We start from the raw sequence: 23583 nt of genomic DNA, 5'->3' as shown, positions 1-23583 counted from the left end.
TAGAAAAGAGAAAAACACAATTAGCATAACAAATGTAAAAAGACGGAGACCAGCCGCGAGTCTGTCCAAAGGTAATGAAGGTCAGAGAGAGAAACAAATGTCTGGAGATGTTGAAACTTTGAGAGAAAAGTAAACTGAAAGAGACTTGACTAATATGCTAATTTAATATAACACATTATTTAGTAATATATAACGCTGTGGTTCTTTAAAATGTGTGGCCAGTTCAAGAATACCAGTCATAAGGCTGCCCGTTTTTATTGCTTTTACTTAGATATGCACCCAATCTTACAGGATGTAGGACACAGACTTCTTGTGGTTCAATTAAAGTAACAAACCTACAGTGTAGTTTCAGCCATGTTCTATTAAAAGAAATCAGCATTCCAATAACTGCAAACAATTCATACTCACAATCTCTTTGTAGTGCACTCTCATGGCAAAAAGGCTGAAACAAGTTGAATTAAAGTATGATAGATACAAAGGGTATTCTGGAAAAGATAAGATTCAAAGTTTTGTTAAAGTAAGGTAGGTCCTAAATACAACATCTGGCTTCACAGTGTAGTAGAATTTGTAGAGTGCACATTTCCACAGCAGAATAGATTAATATTACTACACAAAGAACCACATATTTCACGCATGCTGTAATAGTCAGCAGTGTGCTCCTAATTCTTCAGTACTGAAGAACTCCAACTGTGTATTGTGCTGCATCTGATGAAAGGCTTGAATATTCAGCAGGACATATGGCTGAATGGCATCAAGCAGAGGAGCAAAGGTAGTGTAAACACAATGAAAAGAGAAGAGGATGCTAGGGGGATATACAAGCTGCCAGCGCGAGTGTTGCAAAGGGGAAAAAAAAAAACATGTATATCTTCTGTCAGACAATGCAAACACCTCTAATCCACAAACAGAAGCAAATGCAAAGAAATCCTGCCTGGAGCAGTAGTGATTCTGTGCTGCAAAATTCTGCCTTAGAGTTCTGAAACCATCACATCTGAGACTAAAATGAGTCATTCTGCCAATTTCATTCAAAAACTACTTCCTGGAAGGTAAACGTCAATATCAAAATGCTCATCTATGCTATGAGCGGCAATAAGAGGCATTTCTTCCTTCTGTGTGAAACTTTTCATTATGTTTTTACTGTATGTGAGTCTCATAAGAGCCGAACCATAAAAGCCAAATGACTGCACTGTTGAGAATGTGGGCATTGATGGTTATGATTATAACGTTGGAGGTTGACTGCAACAAAAAGTCTCCTACCGTGGTCTGTGATTTTACAAGACACCAGATAGAGCTCCTTCAGACTTCTGCCTTCCTTGGCGATGATTTCCACACACCTGCAGAGACACAAAAACACAGCACATGTTTAAAATCTCAACCTCAAGTGTGTGTCTTTTATCTGTATGTGTCTCTGATTGGCAGATTTCACTTCTGATAATGAGAATAAGGCTGCTCATACTCTGTTTGCCAGCAAGAACATTTCTACCATTCATTGTGACAGAAAAGTCACAACCACCATTTTTCAGAGATGGCAAGGCCATTCAAACTCATAATTGTTACTTGAGCTAAACCAATTATTCCTTTGTCCCTCTGGAAGGTGAAGGTCTCAGTATCAAGTATTTTGTAGCCTTTAAATTTAAATGTTTTCTGATTGCACTGTATTTCACTGTCTTCACATAATCTCCTGGCTTAAAAACAAATGTGTACAGTATGACGCTGCCAATACCATGATTCACTTTACATTTAAGGTTATTTGCAATCTGAGCTGTCTGTCACAAATGTTTTGACATGAATTTGGTTTCAACTGAGTCAAGCAACTTTTTCTTTATGTATGATGCTTCTACTAAAAGATTTGCATCAAATGGCAAGGATACCATTCAAATCTGGCCATCCATACAAATCATATTTGAGGAGTATTTAACAGTTATTGTGTCAACACATTCTCCCACATAAGCTGTAAATAGCTCCAGCTCCTCATGAATTATGGGCCTCCTGGCTTTTTGTAATGTTAGTAGATTTGCAGCTTTGAAGGATTTTATTTTGGGGTGTCAGACTAACAGGGACTGACAAGGATTTACAATTTTTTAAAAATCCACTGCGTCAATAATCTCAAGTCTGTGAAATGAGAAAAGGTGAAGTACCATAACATAGATAGTTTTGCAGGGAACATTCACATTGTGAAGTTCTTTCGTTGAGGAACACACTTCTTTGCAAGTGGGATTACACTAGCATAAAGGTTAAACAGTACAGCCGCAGGGTCAAATCTGCTCGCACATTCTGCCTTCATTTATTTTAACATACATTAATAATTAAACACCTGGTCTGATGAAAGAAGCAAGCACCAACAAAGCAGGATTGTTGTGGGTATGTGTGTGTGCACACACATCTACGGCTTTGCAGGCTTGCTCACTTCAAAGAGGTATATCTGGATTCATCCCACTGCCTGAGCCCAGAGGACCAGCAGAGCGTGTGTGCATGTGTGAGAGAGGAAGGATACGCAGGGGAGGCCTGAAGGCAAGATCAGAGTATCTGTATCAAATGATTCTCTTTAAATGCCTGTAATGAGAGGAGTGCATGCAACAACTAGATTTTGATCTTTGCATTTGACCCATTAACCTTCAGGAAAAACTGTTTTGATCTCATTGCTGGTGTTGTACCATGAAAATTAACGATACAGAAAGACAAGAACACACACAGGCATGCTGCGTGGCTCTCCAGGTGCTTCTCTCTCTGCTGCCTATGAGCTTCATGTCAAAGGGAAACATGGAAACAATTTTTAAGTATTTCTTGTACTTAAATATAACCGCAAACTTACAGTTGCGGTTATATTTGCTCCAAAACAGCTAGCTTATGCCGAACTGAGCTCAAACAACCATGAGAGTTTTGTGGGCTTTTGTTTCTTTCATGCCGTTTATCCTGCATTGTCTCTCTCTAGCAAACACGAGTGAAAATAGAATTTGGATCAACTAGGGAATTCTGTGTGACAAAACTTCTGGAAAGTCTGATTGGTGAGTTTTTTTGTGGGTAGTTTATGCCCCAGGATTCACTTGTAGTGGCACAATACACGGATGTCACTTGAGGTGTGATATATGACACAGAAGGATCAAGGAGGAAGAGACGCAAGTGACAGAAAAGTTGAAATGTGCGGTGTAACGCAGAAAAAACATTCAAGTGGCTGAATGCAGCTCGAGTTGTTAAAATGTGCCCCGGCCTGTCTGCTTTAGTTCACTGGACTGCATCTCTTATTTTGCCTTTTCTATCACATTTTTTCCTTCCAGCGGTCCTGCGAGCCTCTCCGTGTTATCAGGTTGTCCTTTTTCCACTTTGTCACTTCTCTCTCCCACCTCTTCTTATTTATTTTTCTGTCTGAATCTAGCTTTTTTCCAAACTAAACTCTCCTATTCTCCATCTGTTGCCCCCCAACTGGATCATATATATACGTATATAAAACAAAGGCTCCACTCCAAATAGAAAAGAGGACTTGTTGCAATTGGTCATTCCTTGTCCAGCCTTGAGCCGCAGCCAGCCTGAGATTAGTTTGAGTTAAGCCTCGAGGATCACAATATCATGCCAAGTGTCCTGAGGCTGGGGTATTAGAACTGCTAATGAATGAATGCCCTGGGAAGAGCCAGTGAGGAAACAGATAAAAAAGAAAGCAGCGATTCAGGGATGCTGAGACGAAGGCGGAGCGCATCCTCTGGGAGCTTGTTACACTGCGCCCAGGTCCCCAGGGTGAGAGCAAAAGCAATTAGATCAGACATCAATGAATGAAGGAGGGAGCAGGGAGAGACTGAGAGCAACTACAACAGGAAGCACAGTGAGTAGGAATCTCTATATAGAATCAGGGCGGATGCATCACAGGAGACTTACGGCGCAAAAGAATGGAGGAAAAAAGGAGATGAGGCTGGAGCGGAGGGAAATGGGAACGATGGGAAAGAGGTGTGGGGGCTGGCAGCTGAGGCGTGGTGTGTGCCACATGAAAAGACATCACGATTCAAGAACGTGAACCCCAAAAGGTTTAACCGACATAAATTAGACATCTGATCACCTTCAATAATGTACGCAGAGTCTAACAAAAGCCTAAGTTGAATCTGGAGTGCATCCTCACCATTTTTATATTAGGCCACTTTACCAGTGATAAGCTTCAGTAAAATCTACCAGTGTGGTGAGAGGAAGGTGAAAAGAGGAGAAAATGTGTTTTTTTGAACTAGAACTGGTTCCACTTGTTTTGCCCTTTCTTAATCCATTGAGCATCAATACAGTCAAGCAGAGAATGTTGATTTGTACAAAGTGTAATTATTCTTCCTCACTGTCTGACATTAAATCCTAAACGATTTAGGTCGCTCAGGATTAACAACAGTATGTTTACTGCCTCCCTCACACACATCTTTTCTAAATCTAAATGGAATATTTTCACACAATTAGGATCACTGACCATTTAGAAGACCTATTGGATCCAACCTTTAACTTCTTAGCTGGTGTTTTGTAACCTTTCTTTACCATTTGGACATTATATTCTTTCCTGATTAAACCATCCATTTTGTGAAGTGCAACAGCCCGTCTTGCAGTAAAACATCCACGTCACATAAGGTTGCCATCTCCTGCCTTTTATTTTGCTTCTGGAGTTATGGTCTCTTCCTTGGACGATCTGGCAGAAATTAACTAAAAAACTGGATTAATCAGGAAATAGCAAGAGGAGTAATAATATTTTTAAACAGGGTCAGTTTGGTTTGTTTAGAGTATATTGTATATTGGATTTATTCAGGATTTGATCTCAACACTTTTTTGATAAAGTATGTAATGGCAGCTTTGCTTCTGTAGACTGTCCCAGAGCAGCTGTGGCTACCATGTAGCTTAATTGGTGAATTACTGAACATAGAGTGAAATGTGTAGGCGTGATAAAAACTAAATAAAGCACAGTACAAGTACAAGTCATTTACTATATACATGACTAAAAATGATGTGATCTGTTATTTTTAAATACATAAACACTTAATGTCTTTTGGTCAAGTTGTTTTGGTTGTATTTCATACTTCAGTGTGTCTTGGTTTACTTCTTTGGACTTGTGGCATGCAATAAATACCAAATTTGGCTTCTAAAAACATGAAATAATCTTGCTTTTGTTCTTTGATGAAAAACACTTGATTATCGAGTTATGACAAAAGTCTATAGATTATTTATTTAGTGTTAGCCCCGTTAAGGAAAAGGAACAACCAGGGATTGAGGCATGCTGGATGAAGGATTAGAAAGAAAGGCAGGAGATGAGGTGGACAGATAAAGTGACAGAAAAATCTGGCGTGAAAAAGAAGAGCAGGTGAGATATAAAGAAAGAAAAATAAAATGTCAATTTCAAAACTATTAGCAATAATTACTTTTAAAATTTAGGGAGTTGAGAAAAGAGCATAAAAATTAAAAAGAACAAGAAATTGGTGCAACACAAGGGGTAAATGATGATAAGTGACAAGGCTGAGTAGTTTACCACAGAGACAAAATCTCTAATAAAAAAAAAAGCCTGGAGAGAACATTCTGATTTAGTTATGTAGCTTTCTCATGTGCAGCTTATGGCCATTTTTCCTAGTTTAATGACAATAAACCCCCTTTTCATTGCAACAAAATGCATTACTGTAACCAGAGGCCAGGATTGGAAAGACAACTAAAGACAGCAAGGCTCATCAAGGGTCAGCGTGTGGTTTACTGTCACCGCACTGATGACACCAACAGCTGGAGGTTCAACAATAAAGCTGTTACTCCCTTTACTCAACTCAAATCTTTTCAACTTTTATGTCTTTGTCTCTATGACTTATCATACGGGAAAAATAATTTCACTTACACTTCATGAAAATTTCAGATGAGACCCAATTATTCAATTCATATTACTGGACCTTTTTTTGGCTCTATTCAGTTCTTTGGCAGACAATTAATGGTGCCTACAAAGGAAGTGAACCTCTAAACTGAGTACTCAAATTGGGATTAAAAAAAATAAAGAATTGAATTAATCTAAAACCTGTCTTATTCTTGTTCTAAACACCTAAAGGTTGTTGATGTTGAACTTATATTATTATTTAAATTTTGTGAGGTTTTTTTTAATTCTGTGCAGTTATCAGAAAAACATATTGCTGATATTGTATTCCCACATTCCATCTAAGTCTTTTCTCCAATGCTTTTTTTTTCTTTTGTAAAATTAAAGGCTTGACTCTTGTCTTGGTTTGCAATCACACGTTTTTGTCTTCTTGTGCAACCTGAGGTTATATCCTGACAAAGTCAAGCAATCAGGGATCTTAATCTTTCCTCGCTGTTTGATCAAAACTAACTTCTCCTTCGCGGATATTGCTACGGTTGTACAGTGTTGTCAGTTTAACAGCCAGTACACTTGTTTCACAGTTGTGTTGCGTAGTGTGATACGTAGTTCTCTCATTTCCTCTGCTTACGATGATCACTGTCATACCAACATCCAATTGATCTAAATTGTTTTTGCTGTGATTATTTTCCCCACAAAGCAGGTATTTTTGTTTAATAGAAATCCCTCTCCTTCCACCACCCAACGCCACATCATGTTATATGAATGATGAAATATAAGTCCGAAATCTTAATTTTGGTTTGTTTTTGAAGAGCATGCTGTTGGAGCATGCCCAGTCCAGTCATTGTGTCCACATACAGGCAAATTGAAAAGTATCTGTAGCGAAGCAATATAAAAGCACCTGGGACAAGAACGGAGGGACAACGTGACAAGGAAAGCCTTGTGTTTGCGTGTGCACACAGTGTGTTGTGTGTGCTTTTGTGAATGCATGCATGTGTCTCTCAGAGGTGAAGCTAATCTTCTTTTATGCAGCACAGTCAGAGGTATCCAAGCAGACAGGCGGCAAAGGGGACGAATAGTAACAATACTTGAGAGAAACAGAGTTCCATATTTATCACAAAGGCTGCAGACAGTCTTGCAGCCAAGCAACATGTGTAGCGCTTTGCTTTAGCTAGGCCATCACAATGGTGCAAGAACAAAGAAGTGGCTTGAAGGAGAACTGTAGGTAGGTACGCTTGCGCGACGCCGACCAACACAGGTCCCCTCTCATCCCGTCTCCTCACACGGTCCACAATTACACGGCTGTCTGGCCACACAAAAGGGGCAGGAGAATAAAAATGGATGATTTTTCGAATGAAGAGTGTGAAAAAGAAAAAAAAAGTAAGCGTGGAATATATGAAGAAAAAGCTTTTGAAAGTGTAGCAAGAGGTTGAAAACATAAAAGCATGAGTAGGAGGCAGCAGTTGTGACAGACTTGGCCGTCTGTCTCTGCTTAATGAAATGGAAGGGCGGAGCAACACAGGAGGAAGAGAGCGAGACAAGACGGTTTATACTTCTGCGGAGGAAGCTCTTGCAAAATCATTCTTGCTGTAAATTTTCTTTATATCACCCATAAATCGATATGCAAGTGTAAAGGGAGCAGGGCTTTCACTTCGCCAGGACGCGCAACTTTGAGTTACTGGAATCTTCTGTGCAAAAAAAAAAACTTTTTCATTGTTCTAATATAAATTCATATAAAAAATATCCAATACCCCAGAAGAGCTCTTCAGTAAGCAAATACATGATACTAAAGGAAAGCAATAATCTTTAAATGAAGCAGTAGAAGTTTTATAGAATGTGAGGGGCCATCTTTATGGCTTTTGAAATAGCTGACCTTCCAAAAATGTGAATAAGCTTTGACTATGGTCTGCCGCATACTTGGAGTTTGACTGAAACCAATTTATCAAAAAAATAATCTGTGTTTTTCCCATTTTTCTCATATTTATATAAGAGCAATGATTTTAGAAAAAAAAAAAATATCTTGTAATTCAACCAACATGTTTTTTTTGGGGTTTTTTTCCTGAGTGGAAGTATTATTCACATTTAGGAGCGACCAGACCAAAGTACTGACTTGATTCTGAGAATGTCAGCGGAGGAATCTAAAGATTAGCATGATGGATGTCCTCAGTAAAAATAGATTTGTAAAATTGCAGTGGAAACATGCAAAAAGCTGCACAGCAATGATCTACATGTTTTGATTAATGTTTTGCAGATCCTTCCGAAATGCATAAACCTTGTTCAAAATTCTGCTAAATATTTCAAAGTAGAGTTGATAGTTTTCTGTTTCATCAACTTTTGTGAGATGCTAGTTTCCTTTCCAATCCGGATTAAAACATTATATATTTTCAAATCTGTCCTGGATGTGAATAATTTAGGGATTAACAATATTCATCATGAACATACGAGGTAGTGCTCTATTTAGGTGGGCTACAACCAAGTTAAGTTCTCACATTTGTTAATGAAAACAAAATGTAACAGCGTTTAGTATTTTCAATAACAAAAAAAAACTTTACCCATCAGTTTGACAACAAATAAATAACAGAATTAAAATAACTGTTCAAAGAGGGAAGGACTATCACATCACGGCTATTAGAATTGTATTTTCTACCATCTTGGTAGCCACAAAGGGAATAAAAAAAATGTGTGCTGTACAAAAAACATAATTGAAAACCAAATTTAGAGAAGCAGATTTTGACTTTTAGTCTCTTGAGGTTCCATTGTTAACTTTTCCTGCACAAAAACAAAACAAAAAAAAAAGACAATAAGTCTCTCAGCCACAAAGTTTGAGATAGTGGCAAACAAACTATTCTCTGACACAAACAAAGAAATAAATGCCATTATTTTTGGTAATTTCTAGGTGGTTTATTTTCCAAATGAAACAATCTGTGTAGAAAGTTCAATTTAGCTGAAATTATTGCAAAGGATGTCCAGCCACAGATAGCATTCAAAAATATAACTAAGATCCAAAGTTTCACATACATTGGTCATATATGGAAATACTTGATAAATCACTATCAAAAGATAGGCATTTGTTTTTGTGTAATTGTTGCTAAATACTATTAAATGCTTAATACATAAATCCACGAATACAGTTTGCTTTGTGGAATGTATAAAATTTATTGAATTAACAGGATGTAAGATACATTTTCTATAAATCAGTTTATTTGTGTGTGTCTATCACGTTTGTGTGCGTGTGTGTGCATAATTTCCAGCAATTTGAATCAGGGTCTGCTTTGGCAATTAGGGCCTGGATGATTTCCCAGGCTAGTCTGCTGTACCCACCGCTCAAATGAGAATCACATTCTTATTGTGTTTCACCGCAGTTAATCATGTTTTCAAACGCCTTCGCAAACCGGAGGGGCATTACGGCAGCCTGTCATCGGCTGGCTCCAAAATGTGCCGACGGGGTCATAACCGGTGCCACGAGCGTTGATCACGCTCTGCGCTCCTGTTCAACCTGTGGTTTGGTTTTTCTTTCTGTTTTTGCTCTGAAGATGAAGCAAACACAAAAGAACACTTAGGAGGCCAACTAAGAGGCAACTAACACGACGAAGCAGCTATCTGTGGGGCATTTTTCAGCCATCTTGTTAAAAGAAAGTTTTTGTGTGATTTTTTTAGGTTCGGTTTTTTAGAAAGTAAATACTTTTGAAGTTAGAAGTAATACTGACTTCAAAACTAAAGGAGACATATGTGGATATTTGATATGCTCTACCTCACTAAAGTACTGCTGCCTCTGATTAATGCTCTGCTTGCCGACTGTCGGTTTAGGAGGAGTTTAGAAGTTGTGCCATATTCTCTCTGTTCAAAGAAGATGGACTGAACGATGCTTCATGAGATCTTTGTTGGGTTAGATCATGTTTCGTAAGATTAACCCTTCTTTGAACTCTTTTACAACTTCATTCTGATCGTTTTAGGGTGTTTCTTGCTCATCATCGTGTTGATTGTTCACTAAAGTTCTCTAATCTACGAGGCTCTCATAGAACAGCTAGATTTATGAGGTTAAAACACACAGAGATTATTTGCAAAGAAGGTGACTTCTGAAGAATATTGGTTGGATTAGATTTTACTACTAGATATCAGATTAAGAGTAGCATAATTAAAATTTAATCCATTTAAAGTGAGTTTTCCTTAGAAACAACTGTAAACTACTTTGTGGTTTTCTACCACATAAAACCTCACTAAAATAATAGTCTGTGGTTGCAATGTGACCAGATGTAAAAATGTTGACCGGGTGTGAATATTTACACTGCAATTGAAGCAAAACATCGGTTGTCAGAAACATATTTTAACATTAACAGAAAAACAAATGCAACAAAGGAGTCAGTTTGCACATCAAATACTACAAAGAAAACATCAGCTAAGCACTTTTGTGAAGTTAAGTGGCAGTTATTCACTTGAAGTTCATCCAAATGGACAGCCTGTTACCCTGCCAACACTGACAGGCCTCCGTGATGCTCATGCACAAACAACATTACAAGGCGGCTTCTCGGGTTGCCAACAGAAACCAAAAAGGCGGCCTCGCCATCACTCATACAACATCTATTCACTCAGCTTCTGCTATTCCTTCCTCCATTGCGCCGGAGTCCCCCCGAGGACATGCAAGTGAGATACTCACCTGTAAATGAACAACCGGCTTTCTGTGAAGCAATGTCATGGTCCTATCTGCCTCCACGGTCAGCCCACCGCGGCCAAAACACAATAAATAACTCAGAAGAGGACGAGCAGTGCCCCGTGGCAGATGGCGATAACACTTACAGCCTGAGGTCTGAGATGACACAGAGGTTGGCAGCAGCTGTGTGAGTGTCGGCGTGTGTGTGTGTGTGTGTGTGTGTGTGTGTGTGTGTGTGTGTGTGTGTGTGCCTGAATAAATGGAGGAGAGAAAGGTAGTGGATCTTTGCCCATGTGAGTCGAGCATTTAAGTTAGAGATAGCTGCTCATGGTAGATGTGAGAGTGGGGGACAAAAGTCTGAGATGCAGGGATTTTTTTTCTTCTTCTTCTTCACTCTGTTACTTCTGAGAGACGTAGGGTTGAATAGAACAGGAGAAAGGTTTAAAATAAATATCATTATTATGTCTGAAAGCCAAAAACTGAAGAAGTTCAAGAGAAAAAAAAAACATAAATGTTTTCCACCATAAAAAGTTTACAATTTTAAGTAAATTAATAAAACAAAATGTATTTCACCATAATGCATCAGCTCAGGCAATGTTTCCTTTTAAAAGCATCTTTGTTAACTAACTTCTAATCTAAACCACTGTATCCTAAACTGAAAGAATTTATACATTACAATAAATAATCCAAGTACAAAAAGGTTTCTGTTCATCAAGGCCACAGAGATGCAGATAAACTGTATCCAATAAATGCACTAATGCAAAATATTCTTAGAAATATCAAATTGGATTACTAAACCAAAGATCTTTGAGATATCCACTGTCAGTTATACACCGTCTCTCAGTAATATTTGGTAATATTTGTAAAGCAAATTCATTAAGCTCCTGGATTGGTTTTATATGCACAGCTATGAAACTGTGCATATATCACAATTCAATAACTGTGATTAATAAAAAAAACTGCACACATAATTTTATTGATCTGATTAATCTTTTTTTTTTTCTTTTAAACAATTGGTGACAGTGATATGGAGTGAAAAAGAGACTGTATTGGCTGTTGTTGCTGCTGCTGCTGCTCCCAAGCTATATGTCACATGTCCAGTTCTACACAAGCTGTACACAGACATCTGTCTCTACTTTGAACATCATAGCTTTTCAGGAGTTGTGTTTAAGCTTCTCTGCAAAGTATTGAATTAATAAAGAATAAGAACATTTTCTGTAATTTTTCCCCATATACAAAGTTAAGAGAACTGAATTATATAATCAACAAGTACTATCAAACCAGAGAGTAAACCTGCTAGCATGACTCTAGCGTTTTAGATAACTCCTCTGCCTGAAATGTAAAACCAAAACATGAGTTTATGCTAAAATGTAGAGCAATGGTCATAGAGTAGGTGAGTTAAATGTCTCTCCTAAATCTATATGCCAGAAAACTAGTTCCACTTAAAAATATCAGATACATCTTTATAAAAAAAAAGAACACCAAGGCTCCGTATGGCTTGAGTAACACATTATTAAAATATTACATTAAAATGGGAGAAAATATCCATTGTTACCAATAAATCCCCAAATCATTCAAGTTGAGGTTTAAAGTAATCTTTTAATTTGATCAAAAATATTTCCACTGCCTGGAAGTAATATTACCATTTCTGATTGGCCCATACAGAATCTGAGTATTTGTGGAGGGAGCTAAAGATTTTAGTAACGGCAGAGAGGGTTCCTGACACTGGAGACAGATAGTCAAAGTGTCAGTGGAAACACGCAAAAAGCTGGACAGATATTGCAGAAAGGCTCCTGAACATACTCTTCAACTGATGTTTCATTCAAGAATAACACTCCAGTCTGATTTTCTTTTAGAAAAAAATGTTTGTAGTCGAATTGAAGGACTTAGAACAAACATCAGCAAACACCCAATCTTAAATTAATCAGACTGGTAACTGGGACCGAAGCAAAAACCTTAATCAGGACATACTTGCCTATAATAATATAACTTAACAAAATCACAAAGCATGACAAATTAATCATTTCTTTGTTATTCAGGTTTTTAGTATTTCCGCACGAGCAGCCCTGCCAAATACAACTTTTCTCTACGTACAATATCCTTGTACAATGATTAAATGCGATTTCTCTAGAGAAGCTAACGGAGCCGGTCCGTGGTGGCTAACAATAGAACCATGTTTTTGTGGGCCGTACAGAACACAGTGGATCTAACGGTGATAGATTGAAATGAGCGTTCCCCTCAGGGCTGTACATCGTAACTCCCCTGCTTCGTGTCCACACATGGAACGAGGTGAACTATCACGGTGTTTACCGGTGGGCCTGACACACCGGTACTGCGTACTCCCCTCCGCCCACTCAGCCGTAGCTAATTACTCTGCTCTTTGATTACTCCCATCTATTTTAATGAGAGCTTACGAATGCACTCCCTTCATCCTGTTTTCTCTGTCAAACCCACATGTAAGCATGATGAACACGTGCAGGAAGCGTGCGTTTTCCCCTTTGACATACACTGTATACACATACACACACGGTAAAGAGAACAATACTGTATCCCATGTTTGTCCCAGAGGCAGGAAATTGGAGGGCGTTCATTAGGCTAATGGATTTGAAGAGGGAAGGAGAGGAGGATGAAGGGAGAGCAGAAAGTAGAGGATGGGGAGGCCGCTGGATTTTACCACAACAAATTTTGTACAATAACCCAACAAGTCATAATGAAGCAAGTAATTTCCCTGCTTCTATGATAGAGAGCGCAATATTTCCATTATGTGAAATGGCTTTAATTACAGTGAATTTGCCTCATAAGTCAGCTCCTATTGAGAACAAATGAGCTGTTGCGTTTTTGGTGGTGCTGCGAAGCACTCCTGCAGCTTGCCCGGATGGACTCGACTTCATTAGGATCACTGGTTTGCCAGCACACGCGCTGGGAAGACAAAGCTTAATCAATGGACACACGCTGGTCTGAAAAGTCTCAAAGAGAGCCAACTGAGGACGCAGAATGGTACATGGTAACTGATCAATAGAAAAATGAGTGTGTGGCTCCGATGATCTTATTTTCTGCTCTACAGAAAGTTGTGTCTGTCACAGATGCTTTAAAACTCAACTTTATTCTAAGGCATGCGAGTGCTATGGCCATATGCTTAATACAAAAAAAAAAAAAAAAAAACTAAGCTTCATACAGACAGTACACAAAAACACAGCTCTTAAATAACTTAATAAGGTCTGATGGCATCCTGTTTTTATTCCACAATAGATCAGCTGAAAAATTAATTTTTCTAACATAAATACAACCAGGACAAAAGAGTGTTTAGATTTTTACATTTACATTTTGTGGCTGAACTTTTGCAGCAATCATAGCTAACAAGCAGTCGCTGTACTTCACAATGAGACATATACATTTGCAATATGGTAGGTTGGATAACCCACAGCAAAATGCTCAGCCTGTTTGAAGGCTGGAATCCCAAACTTCAACTTTCATGTATATTTCCATAGAGATTCATTATGTTTTGGGCTTATGGTCATTAATAAGCATCATTCATGTTTCGCATAAGGTATTGTGTTGTTTAATTCACAACTGACACATTTGGTCACATGAATATGTGTATTTTTATTTAACTCCACAAGCCACAATAGCTGAGCATTATGGTAGAAATGAGCTCTTCAGAGTTGCTAAGGCACCAAATGACAAAAATAAAGTCTGCTTTTTGTCTAGACCAGACAAGTGGACCAACAAACTATCCTAGTGTGAATGATTTGCTTTGAGAGTGCATTCATACACTAGTTGCACACTTTGCTAAGAGAGACCATATGATTAGGATTTAAAATGGTTGGACACCCAGCTCAATGACAGAGATGCCAAGAAAGTTTACATGAACAAAAAATCTGACAATTTATCTGCAATGGACTAGAATCTGTACAAACTATTAAATCATGGACTCTGATCAAGTGTAAAGCTCACACTGACCTTAACATGACCCATATGTGTGTGTCACTGTGTCCATAGCAATATCAGCAAGAGTAGCACTTCAGCATTTACCCATAGCAACACAAAATGTCCCCGAGATGAATACCAAAGAAAAGAAGAAATCTTACAGTTAACGCGACACTTTCAATCCCAGCTTTTTCTCACCTCATTTTAACACCCTAACACCTGCATCTGCTGGATATTATTACTGAATGCTCCTCTTTCTTTCTGTTCAAACATCAAATGCCTTCTTGTTCCATCTGTGTTATCATAATGGTACGTTTTGCTCTATACCAGTAAAAACACACAGCAAACACAAGCCCAAACATAAAAAAAATGAATTATCTGCTGTGAATGACTCAAAGACATTCTATAAAAGAAAAAAGTAGCTGCTAATCCATTTGTTCCCCCTATAGGGACAGAAGAAAGAAACATCCTAATGAAAAACTGGTGGCTAAATCACCAGGATGGTAATAACAGCGGGAGCGTCACTCGGAGCAGTCGCTTGACTCTGGTGACACACAGCCATTAGGTATTCATGAAAACAGATGTTGCATGGTTCACCAGCCCACTGGCCCAAACACCCCCCGAAAAACACCAGAAACCTAAATGAATTTCTCTACGGATCACACCGTGTGATCCCCTGCCAAGAAAAAGTGACAAGACTTTTAGATTTTCACCAAAGGGGACAGCAGGATGAGCAGGCTGAGCAGGATCAGGAGGAGCAGACAGGGAAGGTTACGGACAAGATGGTGAAAGACGCATGATGAGTGTAGTTTATCACTATTGATGCTGGCATGTCCTGTGCCTTACATCTCCAGGACTCATCTCTTTCTTCTGTTGTCCAAAGACATCATGTTTTGTAAAGTCCTAAAATCCTATTAACTTGATAGCGAAGGGATTTTCTTCTTGATCAGGCAAATCTTTTAGTAGCTTATCACTAGCCAAGCAGAGAGAGCTTAAACAAATTTAGGCCAGAAAAACTTGTTAGTGTGAGTCTATAGATCATTTGATATACAGTTCTGTTAAAGACTGCTTATATGTATTAAAAATATTATAATAGAAGGTGAGAGCCATCTCCAAGCATCTATGACATTTAATTCCACTTTCCAATTACTGACCACCAATCAAGACAATCTAAGTGTATTTTTGTTTGGGGAAATAAAAAAATAAAAAAAGAACTTTGAAGAGCAAAAGTTTAAGAATTTAGTTTCTCATTAAGTATGGCAGTAGTTACTGTCACCTCAGTTTTTAATGGTGAAGTCATTCTGTAGACTTTTATTTATTTCTTTATTTTATAATTGTGTTATTTTAGAGGTCTGTGATATGAACACTAGTCATTGCAAAGGGTACTGGATTAATCAAGTTGAAGTGTATAAAACAAGTACAAAAATCTGATTACATTAAAATAATTGCTTATTTGCTGAAGGCCAACAGCTAAAATATTTAGATCATTGCCAATATGGGCAGAGCTCCAATCTCATGTTTTAATGAATAAGTCACTAAACATGTTGTCTTTCATTTTTTTTCTTTTACTGTTTATTTTAACACATTTAAATTAAAAAGCCATCTCTTGTGCTTTACAAAACACTTCAACAATGTAAAATGTCATTTTTAACAGTACTTTTACAAATGTTCTGTCCTGCTTTGTCTTTCGAACGAATGAGTCTACAATCCCCTGAAAATATGAGATTGATGAAGTAGTCAAAGAGTATAAAGATCCAAATGCAAGTTTTGTTCTCTTTCACTCCCATAACGACTGACAGCACATTGTTCATCTTCTATTTAGTGTGCTGGAAAATTGACTGAGGCTGGCGGTTAGGAGTCAAACAAAGTAGAGGAAGAGCAGGCTTTCACAAGATAGATGTGATTATAGCCTCTTCGTGGTGCCCGTCTATTCTCTATAGATTCCAGATGATAACAGCGACTGGGTCCACTCTTTCTATTTCTTGTTCCCATCTTTGTAATGCCTTACCCTGATTTTCACCCCTTCTTCTCCTCCTGTCTTTTAACTCAACTATTTGCCATCCTTTTTGTTCTCCAAACTGTTTGTACTTTGATTCCTTCAACTCCATGTTTTTCTCACCATCAGTCCCCCCCCCCCTCTCCTCACTTGTCATGTGCATCACAGGGAGCCGCCAAACCACATCACAAATCTAAGGCTTCCCTTTCTTTTTTTAAACTTTGAATCTCTACTTAATTTTTATTTTTACCACTTCCTCTTATCCGTTCACGGCCATCATCCCAGCACGCCTCTTTACGGTTTACAGTGTTCGGATTTTCAAAGAGACTAACTCCAACACCCCCCGACGGGGGGTGTATATTTGCCTAAAAAATACATTAGCAGCGTTGAGTAAAACAGTCTGACAAATGACAGAAGGCTAACAGTGGGGATCCAGCGGGTCAGAGAGCTCTGCCATAACACTGAGGCTCAAAGTGAAGCCAATCCTCCAACGCCATACAATATCTGCCTTAATCTCACTCAAGCTCCGCTCATTACACACTCAGCATGGGCTGGACACGGCCAGCGCAGGAAGCTATGCGGCTCGGGTCTGCACGCCAAATGTGGGCGTGTGTGTGCGTGCGTGTGTCTAAGTGTGTATAGGACGATGTGGTATCCCTATCACTGTAAGACGAAGCCGCAGTAAGAGAGCGTGTAATTCGTCTTGTCACTGTACGCAGATCAGGAAAATTCATGGTCCGTATCATCCCCTCCCAAATGGAACACAACCATGGGGGATGTTAATTTCCATCTCCATAAAAAGTCATAATAAGAACTCCTCCAATATGTTTGAATGGTTTCAGGAATTTACATACTGTGATACACCATGTCTTCTCCCATGACGTGTTCTGCCTCGGCATGTTTGTGTGTTCTTGTGAGTCTCATCAGCGAAAGAGCAGGTGGGCATACACAGTCAGAAAAACAGTCCTGACTGTAATTCATTCATCACCTCCGTCTTCATAAGTGATGTCATCCAGTATAAACTCAGACAATCCTAATTGGGCAGGGTGATAATGCTCCCACATAAAGACTAGCATATATCAACCCGCAGTAATATCCTCTGTAATCCAACAACTTTTCAACACCCTGCAACCTCCTGCTTAAATTCAAAGTTGGCCAGAGAAGAGTCGAAGTGAAAAAGCTGCAGGACTGATCTGAATAACACAACCAATGAAACCGAATGTCCGTTTACCCACAACTAAACAAATAGACAATGTCTGAAAAGTTTTTCAAAGGTGACCATGTGCGCACACACATGTACCGAGAAAACATTCAAATAAGCAGACGGGAAGGCTGGAGCTCCAATTCTGCCAGTTCAATTTTATGTCTCGGCTTTGAAACAAGTCTGCACAGCATGAAACCTCCCTCCACCTGTGGTTTATGGATATATGTGCAGGGCTATAAATATAAAACTCCAACCTGTTTGCTATTGTGCAAAGCCAAAGTCCTGCTGCTTGTAAAGAGTGCACTCATAATTTGTATGTATGAATACAAAAGTAAAGCCATAGAGGCAGTCAGACGTTTAAATACACTTACCTTTTGGCATGAATATTAATCTCGAGTTTTTCTATTGTGACTTTAAAACATTATTTTTTTCACAGAAGAACTTGAATTAGAATTCTCTGAGAAACGACTAACGATTTTACACATGATTTCACTGCATACATCAGAATTTGATGTGGATTTACATAACCCAAACAGCTTCAGAATTATAGATACTAGCTGAAATGTATGCATACATAGTTATTAATATTTTAGGTATATCTTTACAACTTTCAGAAAAAGCACAAATGTTTTGTAACAGGAAGCCTCTGGCATAATTCTGGTTACATTTTTGACAAATGGTTCTTAACCAAATTAGTAACATTCATTCAATGTTTCCGGTCCTCAGACTAACCATTATGCATAGTCCACACATTTTAATAGAGTTGAGGTCAGGGCTGTGACCAGACCATTTAGGAAGCATCACATAAGCTTTTATAAAACTTTTTTTTTTCTTTGTTTGGAATAAAGTTCATGTTCCTATACTGTACCCACACTTCAACTTACTGACCCATACAGCACACTGCAAATAAAATTAAATTGTAAAGTAAGTTTTAATTCAACATGAATTGATAATGTGCAAAGAAATAGGCTCTACTTCAAAAGTTAAAACCTTCAACCATGTCTGCAATTTGGAAATGTCCAAACAGAAAAACTAAACAACTCCTGGCAAGAGATTGAGCTGTTTGATAATAACAACAAAAACGTTTTGAAGAGTCAAAGACAGGGTTGGAAATCCTAAGAACACTTTAAAAGTGAAGCCTGGTGTAGTGGCAGCATCATGCTAAGGGCCAGTGATATTGGTGTTTTGTGCAAAGAGGATCGAACAATGAATAAGAGCATCTGCTTCACTTCAAAGCACTTCTTATGTTTCCAAAAGACCTTACATCAAACATAGCTCTTCAACACGGGTTGGAAGTATTTGGCTTTTATTGGAGTGCCAATATCAGTACCATAACTAATGTATCTGTGGGTTTACATGCATAGACCTTGTGCAAATTAGAAAAAAAAAAATCAAAACACGCAAATTCTTCTCATAAGAATGACTTTACGCTAATTGCTTCTCGCCAGCAGTTGACGCACTTTTAAGCTTGTGTAAATTTATTAACCCATTCAGTAGAAGGCTGCTTCTTATCATTTCAAAGAAGAGATAACTTTATGTGCTAAATGACTCCTCTAAAAAAAACTCTTACATTTCTTTCTCTGTTGATGTAATCCACCTTCTAACCAGATCGGGTCTTGTACCAAACAAACTGAGGTTTAACAGTTCACGCCAAACATGTGCTCATATCATTGAATGTCTCAGCTGATACAAATGCAGAAATCTGGGCTAGATGTATCGATGTCATTCCCATTTGTTTGCCAGTTTTCTTTCATAGCAAAGCTTGCTACAGTGATCTAATCCCTGCATTCAGTGAAGTCATGATTATATTCTGCTGCTAAAATGTATAATGGATTTCCACAGTTATTTTAAAAACGAAGGACAGATGTTGAAGCGATTCAAAAGGGGGAAAAAAGGACTCATTTAAAAAATAAATGACACTTTAGGACACCTTATGACAAGCCTGGACCAATCTGTCTAAACACATGCTTATACTAGCATTATATAGCTTAAACTTTTTCTCATTTCTGATGAACCCCATGGAGAGAACATGACATATGCAGCAGAACAATGCTTTATCTCATCTGGCATCCCGACAACAAGGAAATAAACACAAGCTGACAGCCAATCAGATCGCCCATCTGCTGCTCTGCCGTACAGTGGTTGGACTGCCCGACAAGCAGTGAAGGAATAATTTCTTTGAGGAGCACACACCAGAGATGGTGCGTAGGGGAGTTGAGGTAAAGAGGACAAAAAAAAGAAAGGGAAAATGAAAGGAATACAGAGAGCGGACAGCCGTATGGCAACTTCTTGCCACTTGATTGGTGGAGGGCATGCATGCAGCCAGGCAGGGAAGACCAGGAAATGTAATTCATGGAAGCTGTCTGGATATGACATCTCTGGGAGCTATTCAATCTGCAGCCAAACCCTCAAGTGGCGCCTTGCCTGGCGTGGTGGCAGGAAGGTTACAACTGTGAGCTCACTGCCTGTCAACTCCACTACACCCTTTGTGCAGGAAAAAAAAATAAGATGGGAAAAGAACAGAGGAGAGGAGAAGACAGAGGGAAGCAAAGGGAGGAGAGGAATCGCACCAGTGAAAGACAGGTTTATACTGTTAATGTTACAATATCCTTTAAAGGAAGTGCAGGAACTATAGCAACTATATAAATGAGACTTAAAGTGGGCAGGTGAATGTGTGCAGGAGACAGCAGCACAATGAGAATCAGCTGAGACTCAATTTAAGAAATGGGAGAATGAGCGAGACAGCAAAAGGCGGGGCGGTTGGGAAAGTGATCCAGGCGCCGGCTGTGATTCGTCTCTGTCAAGCGTGGCTCATATAGAGCAGCGATAATTGAAAATAGCTGTCCCTCTTTCACCACAAAATAAACGCAAAATAATCCACTTACACTCTGCATATAATGCCTTAGGAACTGTACAAGGAGGCATCATGTAGTGCTGTGAACAACACAATGATCTGATATTTTACATTGTTCTGAGCGGAGGGGCTCATTTGTGCTTCGAGTTAAAGGAGGCAGTAAAACATCAGGCTTGGTCTCGTATATTGTAGACTCTCCTTGTTTTGTGACTTTGAGCTGCTTGGTCAGAAAAGTCATTGATTCAGATCCATTAAAAACACATGAGCAAGGCAAATATGGAGGATTTTGTCACACCATCTGCTTGGGAAGCATAAATATGTAGAAAGGCTATTCTATACACATCTTCTTTCCCTGATTATTTTTTTTTTATTCTTTTGGGTTTATAATTAGACAAATTGTGTTGATATTAAAGTGTGAGCAATCAGAGAGGGCTGTTGAAGACTACAAAAGCCCATCCCAAAGAAAGCGAGTTGTTCACAGACTGTTGAATCAAACCATGTTAAAGTAAAGTTTAGTGGAAGGAAGAAAATGTGGTGAAATAGGTGCAGGAATGACCACAATTCACGTGTTGTGGACTGCATCTGGAGTCTGTGCATCAAGACAGGAGAATCCGTCAAACTCTGTATGGTTAGTCACTCCTGAACCAAAGACAAAGCCAGAGGGTTATACTTCTTCCGGTGTTGGTTCACTATGTTCAAAGTCAAAGCAGATGATTACAAGGTAATTATAGAGTTCTTCCTGCCTCCCACTGTTGACTTTAAGGAGATGTCATTTCATTTTTCAGCAATACTTTGGATCTACCAACACATGAACAAATATCTGCTTTAATTAATGTGGTGTCACTGTGCTGGAATTCAGAGTACAGGCGGTTGAAATTTCTGAATTAAAAATAAGTTTTATTGGTCTTATTTAACTTTTCAGCTCTCTGAGAAACTGACTTTTAGGTCTTCATTATCTTTAAGTCAAAATTAACTGAAATAACAGCTGAAAAGAAACTCAATGTAATTAAGCTTCATATTAAGAGTTTTAGTTTTACTGAAATATTTAATCTTTCCAATGAAATTGTGATTTCTTCAGATACACCTGTTTATTTTACGTTTCTCCCCATGTCATTAAGCCTCATATCACTACACTTAATTTTAACATCTCACTGTTGAAATTACACATATCTTATTCAGACAAAAACCCCTGACTTCTCCTTCAAGCCAAATATTGACACAATTCTATTATCCTATTTGGTTAAGGCAATGCTTTTCTTTCCTTCTTTTAAGGCGATACAGTTTTCCACTTGTCCTGCTGTTTCCAGTCTAATTACCCCAAATGTATCTTTGTAGTCTTAAGAAACACATTCGGGATTCTTGAATTTTTACATATGAGCTGATAGTTGATAGATGTCCAACTATCAGATAAAGTTTTTATTTTTAAGCAAATTGATTGATCAAGATGATCTTTTCAATTTCAAACAATGAAAAGCAGACAAAAACACGATTGTGTGCATGGATCTTATCTTCAACAAGATAATTGGACACTTTCAGTAATTGTTTTGTTGACCATCGGCGAGCTGATAGCAACCTAAATATCAGTTGTGAATGTGTCAAATAGACATAGCACATAATTGTCAAAGTGCAATATGGTGATGCTACAGAAAAGTTTTTTTTGTTTGTTTGTTTGTTTGTTTTTTTTGGTTGGGCTCTCAACACAACTTTCCAAAAGTGAAAGCACAGTTATTGTCTTTCAAGCAATTACCAATCAACTAATCTATAATAATGCCAACACATAAATGTGTGCAAAATTTAGATTTTTTTTGCCAGTTTTGCAATTTTACAGCTGATAGTTTATTGCAACACAGAATTTTACCACTTTTTATTGAATTAAAAAAATACATTTAATGCACTACAATTAGTGTTATATTAGAGAATATAGATTTTTTTTTTGCATGTCAACTTGCCTTCTAACAGACTGTACTACCTGTATCACAGAGGAATGACATCATTGTAACTAACCACATTTATGAAGTTCAAAACCTACTTCGTCATTCAAACCCATTTCGGCTCCTTTATCACTTTCCTTCTAGTTTTTGAATTCAACAGTAAATCTCAAAAGAATCTTATCAGTAAAGTTATGACTTCACCATCTAGCCACTACAAGTCACCATTCAACAGATGACAGCTCACTATTAGAAACTGCTCTGAAGATCTTTCATCAAGTCCATTCACTCATACTAACATGCAGATATACAGAAGTTCAGAGAATACAAAGACGCACAGAAACAGGACCAGTCTTCTGTTTCACAGACACATTCATCCAGCATTTCATCCCAAAGAGACTGTATACATTCAAACAAATAGAGGAGACGGTTATTGTCCAAATGCAATTATCTTGTACTGTCCATCTCGTTGACTGCATTGGGACAAAGAGCCCTCTGTTGATGAGGCCAGCAGTGTGTGAATAGTAGGTTAGACATCTTTGGCCTTTTCCGTAGCTGTGGACATTCAATCTGCCGTCCACACATCGCTCTGGATCTGATAACGCTAAACAAACCCGAGAGGGAGAAAGGGAGAGGGAGGAAAAAGCCAGACGCTAATGGCCTCTGTATTGTGTGTAAATCCTCTCTTATCTCCCTGCTCTCTGTGTTAAGAGACTGGTCAAGGGCATTGAGAATGGAGGAAAGAAGTCTAAGCACAATGCCGTCTGCTGGTGCAGTCCTCAGAACGGAACGTGATCGCGCGCACATGGTTGCTCGAATATACGACAAAGTATCACAAACACGCCTACACTTTGTGACTAAAAAGTATACCATCAAGGCTAATGACCTGACATTAGGCAGGATCTAATTATTCTTAGCCTATCAGGCTCTCCCATTAGACTTTATCTCATATAAGCCCAGACATACACACACACACACACACACGCATACACACTAATTGTTGGCCTATTTCTCTCTTTAGCGCTGTCATGTTGGCGTCTCCAGGAGATGGGACTGTAATAGGAAGAAAATTAGTAGAAAGGTAAAAGGAGAGGGGACGGAAGGAGAAGAAAAGACATGGAGAATTATCCCTATAATCCCCTCTCTGTTAAATTACAGGGAAAGCTCAGCTTCTGATACATTAAGAGTACAGAAGGAAGCTGCTCCCTTATTTCCAACTGCAGTGCCAGTGAGAA

At 38.5% G+C, this 23583-nt stretch overlaps 1 protein-coding gene across 1 annotated transcript in view; it reads right to left on the bottom strand.

The window, feature by feature from the left end:
- Positions 1 to 23583, bottom strand: part of fbxl17 (F-box and leucine-rich repeat protein 17) — a 235021-nt gene that overhangs the window by 72977 nt on the left and 138461 nt on the right. Inside the window, exon 9 of the mRNA XM_044110586.1 lies at positions 1255 to 1331. Coding sequence (XP_043966521.1) covers positions 1255 to 1331 — 77 coding nt within the window. The remainder of the gene's footprint in view (positions 1 to 1254; positions 1332 to 23583) is intronic.

The sequence above is a fragment of the Gambusia affinis genome, linkage group LG03, assembly GCF_019740435.1.
Source record: "Gambusia affinis linkage group LG03, SWU_Gaff_1.0, whole genome shotgun sequence".
NCBI lineage: Eukaryota > Metazoa > Chordata > Actinopteri > Cyprinodontiformes > Poeciliidae > Gambusia > Gambusia affinis.
The sequence above is the reverse complement of the archived record's forward strand: the minus strand, read 5'-3'. Positions and strand labels throughout refer to the sequence as shown.